Source organism: Sceloporus undulatus, chromosome 2 (genome assembly GCF_019175285.1).
Source record: "Sceloporus undulatus isolate JIND9_A2432 ecotype Alabama chromosome 2, SceUnd_v1.1, whole genome shotgun sequence".
Taxonomy (NCBI): Eukaryota; Metazoa; Chordata; class Lepidosauria; order Squamata; family Phrynosomatidae; genus Sceloporus; species Sceloporus undulatus.
The window spans coordinates 309,945,030-309,960,134 of record NC_056523.1 but is presented as its reverse complement, the minus strand read 5'-3'; the positions used below and the strand labels follow the sequence as shown (position 1 = coordinate 309,960,134).

At 39.7% G+C, this 15,105-nt stretch overlaps 1 protein-coding gene across 1 annotated transcript; it reads left to right on the top strand.

Annotated features, from left to right (window-relative positions):
- Window positions 1-1,942: 1,942 nt before the first annotated feature.
- On the top strand, window positions 1,943-14,829 carry LOC121922236 (UDP-glucuronosyltransferase 3A1-like). The gene is given in 8 exon segments (XM_042451379.1): window positions 1,943-2,123; window positions 3,731-3,832; window positions 4,864-4,981; window positions 6,710-7,040; window positions 7,042-7,245; window positions 8,451-8,682; window positions 11,493-11,712; window positions 14,025-14,829. Coding segments are annotated over 8 exon segments (1,578 nt in total). The 5' UTR covers window positions 1,943-2,029; the 3' UTR covers window positions 14,302-14,829.
- The last annotated feature ends 276 nt before the right edge of the window (window positions 14,830-15,105 follow it).

The window sequence follows — 15,105 nt, the reverse complement described above, 5'->3', positions numbered from 1 at the left end:
GGATTTATTTATATGCCACCCAATCACTGGGAATCTGGGCGGCTTACAACAGAGAGGATAATAGACGGTTCCCTGCCCTCAGGCTTACAATCTAAAAAGACACGACACAAAAGGAGAAGGGAATGGTGAGGGGGGAGGGGATCAGGTCACAGGTATGAATCTGCAAGGACTAAGGAAAGTACTGGAGGATAGGGAGTCTTGGAAATGTCTTATCCACAGAGGCACCCGGAGGTGAGATCGACTTGAGTGTACATAGTTAACAGCAATAACAAATGTCACTAACAGACAGACAGCTAGTGGTTTGAGTGTTGGATTGGGACCCTGGAGATTGGGGTTTCAGTCCCAGCTTGGCTATGAAACCATTTGGGTGAACTTGGGCAAGTCACATGCTCTCAGTCTCAGGGGAAGGCAATGGCAAACTTCCTCTGAACAATGTGAAGTCAAAGGCTTTCATGGCCAGCATCCATAGTTTTTTGTGGGTTTTTCGGTCTATGTGTCCTTGTTCTGGAAGAGTTTATTCCTGACATTTCGCCTGTATCTGTGGCTGACATCTTCGGATTTCATTGCTCTGAAGATGCCAGCCACAGATGCAGGCTAAGCATCAGGAATACACATAGCCCGCAAAACCCACAAAAAACAAATCTTGCCAAGAAAATCTCATGATAGGTTCACCTAAGGGTCTCCATAAGTCAGAAACAACTTGAAGGCACACAAGAACAACAAGAACAAAAACATGTCCCTAACACAGTACTTCTCAAATAGTGGGGCGGGCCCCCCAGGGGGGGTGCGAGGCTCAGGATACAGTGTTATGCAGAGGTGTACTTATAAAAACTGTATAGACAAATGATACTATTTACAGTCGCGCGGGGGGCGCGAAATGTTTTCTTCTTCCTGGGGGGGGCATGACAGAAAATAATTGAGAAGCACTGCCCTAACAGGAAGCCATCCTTGGAAGGACAGCCAAATATGCAAAGCACAGGGGCTATAACTGGGCATACGTTCTCTCCTGCTAGTTGTGGAGCAGTACTTCTACAACTTCCTAGAGTCAAGTGGAGGCCAAGTGCTCCAGCTGTTTTTGCACCTCCTGACCTCTCCAAATGTCCTTAGGCTGCCCTTTTTCTAGCCCCAAACAAGGTTAATTTTTAAATAGGTTGCAAGAGAGGCCCTGTGCTATTTAATATGAAGGACTATTCTACCATCTACTTCCCTTCTCCCTGCACCTTTGAATTTCTGACAGTCCTTATGGCCACCAAAGGGCTGCAGGAACAAAAACCTAGCCCCCTGGACTAGAACACTGATTGCAGACCAAACTGATTTGTTGTTGTTGTGTGCCTTTGAATTGTTTCCGACTTATGGCAACCCTAAGGCGAACTTGTCATGGGGTTTTCTTGGCAAGTTTCTTCAGAGCAGGTTTGCCATTGCCATCCTCTGAGGCTGAGAAGGTGTGACCTGCCCAAGGTCAGCCAGTGGGTTTACATGGCTGAGCTAGGATTTGAACCCTGGTCTCCAGAGTCATAGTCCGACACTTAAACCACTAAACCATACTGGCTCTTGATTGCTTCCACTCTGAAAATAAAGGCATCATCATAATTGCGCACAATTCTGTTTAAGGCATTTCTACAAGAGTGCAATCTTTCCATTCAGACAAGTGATGGGGAATCCTACTTTTTGTAATAGAAGGGTTTGTTTGTTTTTTCAATTTGCTGGACTTCATCTAGGTACAGATCATGATACTACTGGAGCTGGTAACTTATTAAAAGAGGTGTAGATCATTATTTTCTACCGGTTGTTTGGCTAGTTATGTCTTTGTGCATCATGCTCTGGATTTTAAGAACAGAAAATAGAACATCATGATGTTGCACTTCCTGTAAGGTTTCAAGGTGTGAGTCTCCTCCCATTTCTTATCTGTCACAGAAGTCACACAAGGCAGAACTTTACTCTCCTTTCTCCACCTTATTAACTTTGTGCAAACAGGGATCACTGGGAAAGATTGCTTCATTGGACTCCTGTTTAGTTTAAGCTGCCGAACATGGCTGTAATAGAGAAGCTGCTTGTTGTAGTATTGCTTTTTTCACAATTCCTGCAACTTGGGGGATTTAAGGTCCTAACCCTTGCCTTTATGGGTGAGTTTACAAAACTGAATAGTATTTGATCACGGAACATGTGTCTTCTTCAGTGGGGTTGCATTCAGTATTGACTGCAGACAGTGTTGGTTGGTGTGATTCAGTGACAATTGAAAGAAAAACTACAACTTACAAGTGTCAGAAGCCCTGCCTGAAGGATTTCTGGGAACTGTAGTCCAAAAAATGTAATGTTTGCAAGCTGGGGGGGGGGACCTGCTCTTGGGTTGACTGAGCACCAAGGTGCTTTCATTATCAGCTTTTCTGATGCCTTCTACTGTTTGTTGTTCCTGGCAAACATATTTTTTCCACAGATTGTAATATGCCTCAGATTTTTTTTTGTTTGCAGTTACACATTATATGGCTATACATTATTAAATATGGAATAGCCAGGGATGCCTGCAACTCCCTATACAGGGAGGCATTTGGTGTGGCACAGTTATTAGCTTGTTTTGAGTGGGTTCTCTTGGGATTTAAGCATGTATTCTAAACTCTGAATGCATTTTAATTGTACACTTGGCCCTTGGTATCCACCAGGGACTAGTTCCAGGACCTCCCATAGATAACAAAATGTGGATTCTCAAGTCCCATTAAGTACAATGGCATAGAAAAATGCAGATCTTTTCCAGTGCTGCTCTGAAATACATTGAATTACAGCAGGAATAGCTCATAACAACCATGACAGGGACAATTCATTTCCCTCAGTTACTGTGGGGATTGCAGGTAAGGAAAAGAGAAATCTAAGGTAGCTGGCAAATGATGTCAAAGACCTCCTAATCAAAATGTCCCAGGTCTTTGACTCTACGAACACTGGCTCCACTGCACCATTCTCACATTGTTTCCCCAAGATGATGACCTGCATTGCATTTCTACAAATGGGCAGGGACATCATTAAGAAGGTACACAGGGTACAGACCGCACCAGGTGACACCTGAAAGGGGGTGACACAACTTCCACTTAAACATCTGCTTTTTGGCATGGGCTGTGGCATTCGCCTGTGTCCCTTTAAAATGCTGAAGAGATGGTGCAAGTAGGCTGGGGCTCAGGAAGAGGGAAAGGAGAAGCTATATGTATCTTAAAATTTTAATTTTTAAAATTTAATATTTTAATTTTTTTCTTTAAAACAGCACATCTTGCCATATGCTCACTTTAACAACATGAAACCATCCACATCTATATACATTTAGGCTGTGCATATGATATTAAAATTTTAAAATATAATGTTAATTTTGCTAGTTGTTTATGTCACAAATGTTATCATGATACTCAGTGATAAACAGGAATTACGGTTTCTGAGTAAAAGCGCAAAGTTATGGGAGGAAGTCAATGTGTTAACATTACATTCAGTGATGTACGAGAATGACAGTTTATGAGTAACTTTAGTACAAAGATATGGGAGGAAGTCAATGTGGGGAGTGACACTATGAGTGACTGCATTGGGTGACACCAGCCCTAGTGCCGCCAACATACTAGGGGTTCTGATGATTGAATGTACCTCTATAAACACAAAATATGTACATCTGCCCCATGAATTCCAGCTGCTTTGTAATCACCATGATCTATTGACATTAGGATGCGTAAGCCATTTTCTAATGCCAGTCTCTGAACAGGGGGAAGCCATTATCTCCTGATGGATGAAATATCAAACATTCTCCACAAGAGGGGCCACGAAGTTCGAATGTTGTTACAAGAAGGAGTAAGGTTGACTCCAGGTAAAACGCCCAAAGGTTTCTCAAATTGCTTAATATTCAGAGTGACCAGATGTCATAACCGCAAAGAAGGACAAGACACCACCAAATGTAGGCCATTAAAGAAAAATGTAGGACATTACAAAACAAAAGCTAAAAACATTCATATAATGTAAATTCAAGCTTCTTAGGGGATATTCAGATGGTGAAAATAATCCAGGTAGAATCTGGGTTGAATCTTTGTTGTTCACATTCATTTCAAATTCATCCAATTAAGTTTTTTGGAGGGAGGGGCCTGCTCCCCCCCCAAAAATTTTTTATTGATCTCAGGAATTTTTCTGAGTTTTTCTAAAAGATTTGCAGGTTGGAAACAACTTGAAGACACACAGTACTCACACACAACCTCATAGGGGAACACCCCACCACCACCAAATATGTTTGTAAAAATAACTGTCCCCAAAGGAGTGTGGGAAGCATTTCCATCATGTTTTTGGCCTTTAAAAAAAAGCAGGCAGTGAGTCAATTCTGGTTTTAAAAATGACTTCCCCTGGACATAAAATTGCCCGGTGGCCCCAAAACCTGGCAAAAATGCCTCCAAGACTGCTAGAGAGCATTTTGGGATTTAAAAAAATTAACAAAATTTTATGACCTTTAGGGAGACCTGAACGGGTCTCATGTGGCCCATGGCCCACCCCAATTTAGCTGGATACTCTAGAAGGACATCATCTGCAGGGACCTCCGAAGTACCTGTAGAGATACCGCCTGATGGCTGTTTTAGCACTTCCAGCTACAGGAAAATGGTTAAATGCATTGCCACTGATACTCCCCTGGACAACCTGGAAATGGCAGTACTGGGAGGGCGGCCAGGTTTATAAGATGGGGTTTTGAAGGGTAGCGTTGGGCAATGTAAGTTATGGAGGCATAACAACATGGGACAGCTATGCCTCCTGATGCAGGATCTTGGCCAAAAGTAAAACTTTATTGAAAAGTTTTGTGTTGTTGTTGTTGTTTTTTACATTTATTTTTGAAAAATAAAAATCCATGTATCTTTTTAGGACGACACTATGAACATTCTGATACTTATCAAGTCACAAAATGGTCAGCTAGTGAAAACGTTATCGATGAATACAACAAATGGTTTCACAACTTTACAAAGGATTGTCTGAAGGGGAGGTATTTTTAATAGTTTTAATATTAATTACATATAGCAAGAAACAATAAAAGCTTTGATTGTCTGAAATGCTCAAAGTTAGATGTGTCAACCTGTGAAATTAGGGATCCAGTATGATGTAGTGGACAGAGCTTTGGACTAGGACTCTAAATACCAAGGTTGGACGGTATGCAATTTTAGGCAGCCTTTGGAGTACAATTCTTCATATACTTGGGTATATGGTCTGTATTGTAAGTCCTTGCCCTGTTCATAAGTGATGATATCATCTTCTTCTTCTTCTTCTTCTTCTTCTTCTTCTTCTTCTTCTTCTTCTTCTTCTTCTTCTTCTTCTTCTTCTTCTTCTTCTTCTTCTTCTTCTTCTTCTATCTTTGTTTCTTCAACTGTATTAATAACCTGTACTGGTCAAAGAAAACTGACTTAATAAATATTACAGTATTTTAATTTGGGAAATACATTCAAACTACATGGGAGGCTTTCTCCCCCTTTTCAACCTCAATGGTTCCTTTTAATTAATATTTTTCATTCATTTTTTATTATGCAGATCTTTTAAAAGAAAAATAAACCAGAAAGAAAAAATGTGACATTGTACCAGTGGTGAACAGCAGTTTTGTGCCACAAATGCTGAACTTTATGTGATTACCTTACCTTATGTGATCTATCCAGCAGTGGGTTCTAGGCTTCTTATTACTACACTTCCCAAATAAACATTTTCATATTTTCTAAAAAAAATAAAATAAAAAATACTACTCTTTGTAGCACACTGGGATAACGATAGCTGGAATATTAGTATTTTTAAAGTCTGATAGAGTTGCCAGAGCAAACAACACATATGCAATTAAGCTTGTGAAGGACAAAGTACAGAAGGGTCAACCTACTGATATATAAGGATCCAATCAGAAAATTAGTTATTGTAGGCACTGGGTCTCTTGAAGGTGTCCACAAATACCTCAAACTAGATATGTCAAGTATACACTTAGAGCAGGTAGCACCAAATAAATTGTTTTTGGAACAAAACAGCAGCTGTATTATGAGAAAGCACTAGACATCATGGCACAGCATTAGCACAGTTGCCTTACTGGATTAAAAAAAAAGAATAAGAATAAGGTTGAACATTGCACATATATACAGTATATACACCCCAAAGGTTTGATAGGAACTCCATACCACTAGGACATGGGGATAGAATTAGAACAGTGTGGGAATTTTGTGGCCATCCACCTGTTGGACAGGAACTTCCAGCATTTCCCACTATTGGAGATGCTGGCCAGGACTGCTGGGAGTTGTAGTTCAACAATATATGGAGGACAATACAGTGCCTGCCTTGAATTGGAGATTAGCAGCACAGCCCAAGCATATCTAATCCGAAGTAAGCCATTTGAGTTCAGTGGAACTTACTCCCAGTTAAACATGCAAGATCAGCAAAATGATCTAGAGAAACGAAGTTGTGGGACTGGCCATTTTATGGAACATTTTCCACTAGAATTACTGAGCTTATTTCACACGTTTTTGACCACGGCACTGGTCCCACCCTCTGCATTCCCCTAATGACAATGCCATTCATGCTGTTTCATAAGACAGTTTATATGAATGATAAATATAATCACTTGTAATTTGTAATTTACAATCTGAACGATTGCCAATAATTTTATGCCAAGCATTACGTTAATGGAAATCTTGCCCAAAACAACATGGGAGCAGTTAATGTAATGTTTTGTTCTTTTCTCCTCCAGAACAACAGTTCATTCTTACCTTGATCTGATGGGCCACCTGGCATCTCAATGCCATTTTGTGCTGAATGAATCAAGGACTCTCAGCTCTTTGAAGCAGGAGAAATTTCACCTTGCGGTGATTGATGCATTCAATCCTTGCTCTTTCCTGGTTGCAGAGAAACTAGGACTACCCTTCGTGGCTGTCTATCCTGGGACTTTTGTGAATGCACCGCAGGCTGGAATACCAAGTCCTCTGTCATACGTCCCTCTGGCCCAATCCCTTCTAAGTGACCGCATGGATTTCTGGGAACGCCTGAAAAACTGTTTGATGTCACTTTTTGCACCAAAAATAAAAAAACCAGATATATGACAAATTTGACAATGTTATTCGGGAACATTTCCCAGCCACGCCCAGACCTGCTCTCCCTGAGCTGTACTTGAAAGCAGAACTGTGGATTTATGACACTGACTTCTCCATCGAATTTGTGCGGCCTCTTCTTCCCAGCACAGTGTATATTGGTGGCTTATTGGCAAAACCAGCAAAACCATTGCCACAGGTAAGACTCTGCTGCATTTTTATTGTTCCGTGAAGCTGAGGGTAGGGGAACTCATGGTAGTGAGCTGCAGAAGTGTAGCTATGAGGATGGGGGAAAGAGGGCTCTGTCCCCAAATAGCAAAAAATCTGTCCCTCCCAATAAAATTTTCCTTCAGTCCCCACATTTCTAACAGTGCAGTAAATTTAACTTGAGCCCTTCAAAATATAGGATGTATCCATACTGCAGAAATAGTTCGGTTTGATACCACTTTAACTGCCATGGCTGAATGCTATAGAATTTAGGGAACTGTAGTTTGTTGTGGCACCAGAGCAGAGTTCCCAGAATTCCATAGCCATGGCAGTTAAAGTGGTGTCAAACTGGATTATTTCTGCAGTGTAAAAGCAGCTATTGCCTAGAATCCAAAGGAAAGGGGCAGGCAAAGTTATCAGGTAGATGGAAACAGAAAATTCTAGATGTGAATGCTTTTCAATGGTTCACTCTCTGCAATGCTAGACATTTAGAGACCGAAGGATAATCTCAGGAGGTGGGTCACCATTTTTATTGAGGGAAATGCCCTCATTTTGCCTGCAACCCTAATCTACAGCGCTATATAAATAATAATAATAATAATAAATCCCCTGTAGTTACACTTCTATTGATCTGATTTTTTAAAAAATATTTTATTTTGTTACTCAAAAAAATCCAGTTTTTTTTCCAGTTTCTCCACTGAAATAAATAACTTCCAATGGATTTAGTGATACAAATACCACTGAAAACAAAACAAAATAATACATACTAAATATTAAATATATCATAGACCTGAAAAATGATGACTGTTGGCAAACATAATCTTAAATCTAATTACTAGTCAGAATTCCACTAAACAGACCCACTAAATCAAATTTCCATAACTGTTGACTAACCCAGGTCTAATGGGTCTATTCTGGCTGGGACAAGCAATTGGTTTTAAGACAGGGAAGCGAAACCTGTAGCTGTCCACGCATTGATGGACTAATATCTCCATCATCCCTCATTATGGGTCATGCTGGTAACTGAAGTCATTTCTGGAGAATCACACATTGGCCACACAAGATGTAGGCCATCATAATAACCACCTGCCATTTATCTTATTTAGAAATCTTTTATTCCTTAAATTAAAGTGTTAGAACCTTAATAGTAGATTGTAATAATCCAATATCCCCCCCCCCCAACCTTTCTATTTCCAGGAGTTTGAAGATTTTATTGAAAGCACAGGAGAAGCTGGCTTTATCATTGTGACCTTGGGATCCATGTTATCATCAATCCCATTCCCACAACTGCTAAAAGAGATCAATAAAAGTTTTGCACAACTTCCACAAGGCGTTATTTGGAGGTATCAGGTCTCTCACTGGCCAAAGGAGATAAACCTGGCTCCAAATGTGAAAATTGCAGAGTGGCTTCCTCAGAATGACTTGCTAGGTAAGGAAATTACGAAGGAGCACACCTTGAACCCCCCCTTAACAGTATGCTAAAACAAAAACATAAGAGAAGCAGACTCCTCGGGCACTAAAAATTAAAAACTTATAAAGAGGGTATTTCAGAGAAAATGAGCCAGGCATCTGGGAACAAAAAGGAAGGGCCAGGGGATTAGTTATGTCCACACAACACGGTGGCAACACACATGACAAGTAGCTCCAACAATAATCCTGAAATGCTAAATTTCAGATTTTGGACAGGAAAGCAACAAGAAGCCAGAATCCCCATCAAGAATGGTCATTAAATGGCCTGCCACAGATTGACAGAATCCCCAGCTGCATTTCAAATCTAGGATTTTCTTTGCAATTTCTTGTCCAGATTTCTAGTAATATAATCTTTTGTATTACTTGCAGACTGCTGCAGTAATAATTAAGCTGGCTCTTTAGCCACAAGCCAAAGCCATTTTTTTCCAATTAGAGCAAAACAGACCAGCTACATACAAACATCAGAAACAACAACAAACATCGCAGAATATCAAAAACGAGTATACGGTAGTTTTCCTGGGAGCATAGATGCAACAATAATCTTCTCCCTCCCCCTTTTTGGTGTTTTATTTCTTTTCCTTTCATTGTTCAATTTTTATTGATGTGGTTCTTTAGCCACTGACAAGGCCAAACTAAGGCCTGTTACAGACTGCCAAAATAAAGCTGCTTCAGGTCTCTTTGGATGTATGCTGTTTAAATGATGCATGAATCCTAAGAATTCGGAAGCTGCGCCAAAGCTGCACTCCAGTGCTTAGGAATGGAGTGTGGCTTTGGCGCGACTTCCGGACTCTTAGGACCCATGCATCATTTAAATAGCATACCTCCAAAGAGACCCAAAGCAGCTTTATTTTGGCAGTTTGTAACAGGCCGATGTGAGCAAATAAGTCTCTAGTCTGGGAAAGTTACACTGTGGGGCTACACCTTCAAAATTAGATGCTCGTGGCTGTTGTATCAGTGCAGAAGTGAATCCATACTATTTTTTACTTTGAATTTTAAAGGGAAAGTGATACACTTATTCTGGGATTAAGGTTTAGTATCTCAGACAGCTTTTTAAAGTTCAGAGTAAAAACTGGAGTAGATTCACTAGGACGGATGAGAGCCACTAGCCTCCACTGCCAAGAATCCCCAGCCAGGAGGGGAAAGTAAATTTTTCACGCTATGGAAGAATGATAGGCTGATGTGAGATTATGTGCTTTGAACTGAGAAACCCCCAGGTTCCATATAGTTAAAATGGCTTTGTAGAACATTATGAGAAAGACATTTACTTGAGGCTCTGGCAAGGCAGTATTAGTTTGAGAGAGTACACAATACTCAAATGGCCTGCCACAGGACAACTAGACCTTGGTTGCTTTGTAGGCTTCCTTCATATAAGGCAAAACCAGGGTGACCAGATATCCTTCTATTCCCGGGCATGTCCTACATTTCAACCTGTATGGATCCTTCTAAAATTCTTTTTTCCTTTGCTTGATCTCTCTTGAATTTGTGTCCTAGAAACAATAGCAGTGTTTATTGGTTGTGGCTGTCTTAGAGAATTCTGAGATAGTACAGATAGATAGCCAACTAGAGCTACGTTTCAATTTGGAAAATACTAGATTAATTTAATCTGACTGGAAAAGTAGTAATGGAAAGTCCTTGGTAATGTCAGGAATTTCCAGGAAATATTTTGGGATGAAGAAAATGTCATGTGGACCTCCAAAATAAAATTGATGTATACAGGAATGAAAATATGGGATTTGCAAAGATTTTTCTTATCCTGATGGGCTCTAAGAGGACATACATGTAAAAGCAAGCTGCAGGATTGAGGTGCTAAGCACCTCAACAAGAATCAATCTGCATGTGATGTCTAGGCAAATAAGTATTTTTTTCCATTCATCTACTTGTCTTGTTACTACTTACTATTTTCCTTTTTTTTTTAATTATTGGTTTTTATTTTCCATTCTTCCACACATTTACAATACCTTTCCATTATGTATTTGTATAGATCTTCACATCTTTACGAACACAAATGTGTGAATTCTTTTATCCTCCTTATCATTTCATTGGTCTTGTTCGTTGTTGTTTTTTAAAGAAAATTACAGGTGCATATCACACTGGCTTTCGTTGCATACAAACAATGTCTATATGGAGTTTATCACATGGGGAAAATGTGGAGTTTAAACAGTGATTAACCCGTAAAATCACACAATTGACAATAAAACGCGATTAAAATGATATTAACACAAGAGCCATTATCCCATGAATAACTAGGGAATAACCAGGCAATGAACAGCAAAAAGTCATTCATGGGAAAATCCCATGAATGATTTGCTGCTATTTCTTGCCTTGATATTCAGGGGAGGAAACCTTAATCACGTTTCATCTCGATGTCATGTGAAAACCATTAGTGCAATTGCAGGATTATCATGGGTTATTCACAGGATAATGGCGCTTTGAACACGACGTCGTGTGAAAACCATTAGTACAACTGTGGGATTATCATGGGTTAATCACCATTTATACTTCCAATTGTCCCCGTGTGATAAACTCCTATGAGTATATTAAACTGGTTTTATGAGCAGTTCAACATGTAACCCTAAGGTGGGAATAATGCAACTACCAAATGTTTTTGGATTATAACTCCCAGAAGCCCTAGTGAGCATAGCCAAAGGTGAGAGATGCTGGGAGCTATAGCTGAATAACATCCGGGAGGCCATGATTTCCATCCATGATGTAACCAAATTGCAATAGTCGCTTATGTTTTGAATTTGTATGTTTCTTCACTTGAGTTAGGACACCCAAAGGTTCGGCTCTTTGTCACTCATGGAGGGCTCAACAGTTTGATGGAATCTGTTTATCATGGAGTGCCAGTAGTAGGGATTCCTCTGTTTGGGGATCAACATGACAACATGATCCGAGTGGAAGCCAGAAACATGGGACTCTCTGTTAGCATAGACCAGCTAGAGGCCAACAGCTTTGGAAGTACAATGAAGCAAGTCATAGGAGACCAAAGGTATGTATTTACTGACCTACCAACTTCTTGCAGTGGGTTTCAGATAATGTTGTTGTTGTTTTATTTAGAGTATTTATACCCTGGCTCTCAGAGTGGCTGTAAATATTGTTAATTTGAGAGTTCCCTACCTTGAGGTTTACATTCAAAATAGACAGGGCACAAAGTCATGACATGATATGCAAAACTTGTAAAAAGCAAAAATGAAACAACTAATAAAAGTGCCATCTGCCTATTTAAAACAGCCAATACATTAAAATTAGCATTGTTCCAAAATGTCCTCTTTCCCTAAAGTTTTCTTTTCTCTTGAAAGAGGCTTTTTGGGTTTTTCTGCCTCATTATCAGGGTGCTTTAGAATTTATTTTGAATGGTAATATTGTAGTTAACAGTATTTTTATTATGTGGGCAAAGGTCGTATGTATCTTCTCCCCCACCCTGCTATCATGTCTCTTTCCATCACTTTTCAGTCTCCCTGGTTAGAAGAAGCCACATGGTAGAAGTCTTACTTCAGAACATCTCCTCCTGAACTTTAATAGAAGTTTGGGGAAAGTTGAAAAAGATGACTGCACAATAAACAGGACATTCACACAACATTAGCTTTTGGCCACCAAGAGTCCCAAACCCTACACATGGCAATTCCCTGCTCCCAATTCTTTCTCTTTCCCTTTTCTGAGACCAGTTTGACAGTGTTTAAAAAGGGGAAAGAAAGGGTCAGCAAATTTATTAAAAAACAATTTGGCTAAAATTTTAAAGGTACAAGGAAATATATTTAAGAAGTCTTCATTCAGTGCTGAAAGACAGAAAAAAAGTATGTTACAAATCTCTGTGAGTTAAGCCTTCCTCAGCTTTGGTACCACAAATGTGAGTGCACAGGAGCAATAAGAGAAAGAGGCTAAATATAAACTCAGTGTTGTATTATAGTATGGAAGGGTACAAGGGGAGAGATGCCACGTGTCTGTGGATGCATCCACACTACAGAAATAATTCAGGTTGATATTACTTTAATTTCCAAGGCTCAATGTGATGGAATTCTGGGTGAGATATTTAGCCTTTTCAGTCAGAGACCTCTGGTGCCGCAACATTCCCAGATTCCATCGTATTGAGCCTTGGCAGTTAAAGTGGTGTCAGACTGGAATGTATTGAGCCATTGCAGTTAAAGTGAAGTCAAACTGGATTATTTCAACAGTACAGATGCAGCCCATGTGTGCGGTGCTAGGAGAAATAAAGCTTGGCCAGCCTGAAACACAAGTTCATAATATTCCTCCTTTTGCTTGTCACTTGGCTCTAATGGTGTGTTTTCAGTCTTGTCTACACAAACATCTGGAGTGATTCATCCCCCTGAGGAAGTGGTCTTTAGTCTACAGAAACCTTGTATATGCCATCGTAGATTTATTTTAATGGTATCATATTAATGTTTTGTTGCTGGAGCAGGGGGAGATGTTACCATCTGGAAAAAGTTGGAGGTTAACAGATGCCAGAAGTGGTGTTTTGTTTGTTAATAGAGATGGGAAGAATATTTGAAACTATTTGAAAAATGGTAAAAAAAGAAATCCTGATAAGAATTTTGTTTTTTTTATTTATATACCGCTATTCCAAAGATCATAGCGGTGAACAGCAAGTAAGCTAATTAGCAAGTAAGCTAATTTGCCCCCAACAGTCTGGGTACTCATTTTAGCGACCTCGGAAGGATGCAAACCTGAGTCGAGCTTGGGCCCTTTTGCTGGTCTTGAACTCGCAACCTTGTGGTTTTGAGTGAATGGCTGCAGTACAGGCATTTAACCACTGCACCACCAGGGCTCCATTTTGGACTGATGAGACTCTTCACGGTTCAGGATTTATTCCTCACAAAATTTGCATGTGTTTTTTGTGTGCATTTTGCATAGGAAACAAGATTTTCTCTGCAGGAAATATGTCTGTGCAGAAATATTACATTCTGTGCAGAAAATGGCTGTCTCTTACACATAAAGCACTCTAATTGGGGACTTGCACATAATTGTTTTGCAAAGGTAGCAGCATCTTCTGCACAGAAAATGTTGCTTTCTGCCTAAAACCGCATGTGATTTTGTGCAAAATACATTTCAAATAGTGAATAGTTTTTAAAACCTGCAATGCAGAGAAAATTACTAAAATGACTTGTGACTTCTTTCAAGAAGAAAATTTGTGAAGAATCACACCTTTATTTCTAAATAACTGCTGACTACCTAACATACAAAATGGTGACCATTTAGCTATATTAATTCCATCCTGAATGAGACATAAATGAACTTATTGGCAATTGTTATTGTTCTATTTAAATTTTTAATTTCTCTACCCAGGTATAAAGCTGCAGCAGAGGGTCTAAGCACCATCCTCCGTTCTCATCCATTCCCTCCTGAACAAAGACTGGCGGGGTGGATAGAACATGTTCTTAAAGTGGGAAGTGGAACGCATCTCCAGCCCCATGCTTTTCATCAAATGTGGTATCAGCAGTACTTACTGGATGTTTGGCTGTTTCTCATTGCTTCACTCTTAGGCATGCTCTACCTTTGTCTCAAGCTCATTGGCTATATTACTTTAAAGGCCTGTAACACAGGAAAACAAAAGCAAGCATAAATATTGCTACTTTAGTTTTTAAATGTTGTGCCCCTTTGGGAGAAACACAATTATTTAAGGCTTCAGATAACAGCTGAGTTATCTGGACTTGGATGACGTACACACTGACATCTGCATGCACTTGTCATGGCCAAAACTGTGGTGAAAACTTTGCTTTCCCATTATTTTTATTTATATCCATATAGCTATCAAAGCACTGTATTTTTTATTTCAAAATGCCTTAGTAGCATTTTTTGAAAAGAGCATGGTTCCAAGGCTATAGTTCTTGGAAATGATAACAATATGCTTCTTGTTTGTTCCTTGTGATAGTCCATACCCCAGTGGTTTGTGGTACTCCATATGCTTGAATTGCAACATGCAGTTTTCCTCACCATTGGCTAGGGGTGCTGGGAGATGCAGTCCAACAACATCTGAAGAGCCACTTTGCTTTTGTATGGAGATGCGGAAGTAATAGCACTTAGGACAGGGAACTTTGCATCTAATAAACATTTATGTATATAACTCCTATTAAAATCTTAATCAAGTACATAATTGCTCTTTCTCCACTATGCTCTTTTTTATGTGTTGATGAAAACACTGTACAAAGAAAAGATAAATGAGAGTGTCACTATGCCCTTACTTCTTCCCCTTTTTGTCCAGCTACCTTCCATAGTATAGGCCTTAATCCACATGCTAGAATCCAACACTGGACTATTACGTTGGTGCACCACCATGATGGTGGGTATTGTGATCTCCAAACTTTGGTACTCCAGATGTTTTAGACTTCAGTTCGCAGAATTCCTGGCTGCTAGGCAAGTCAATTAG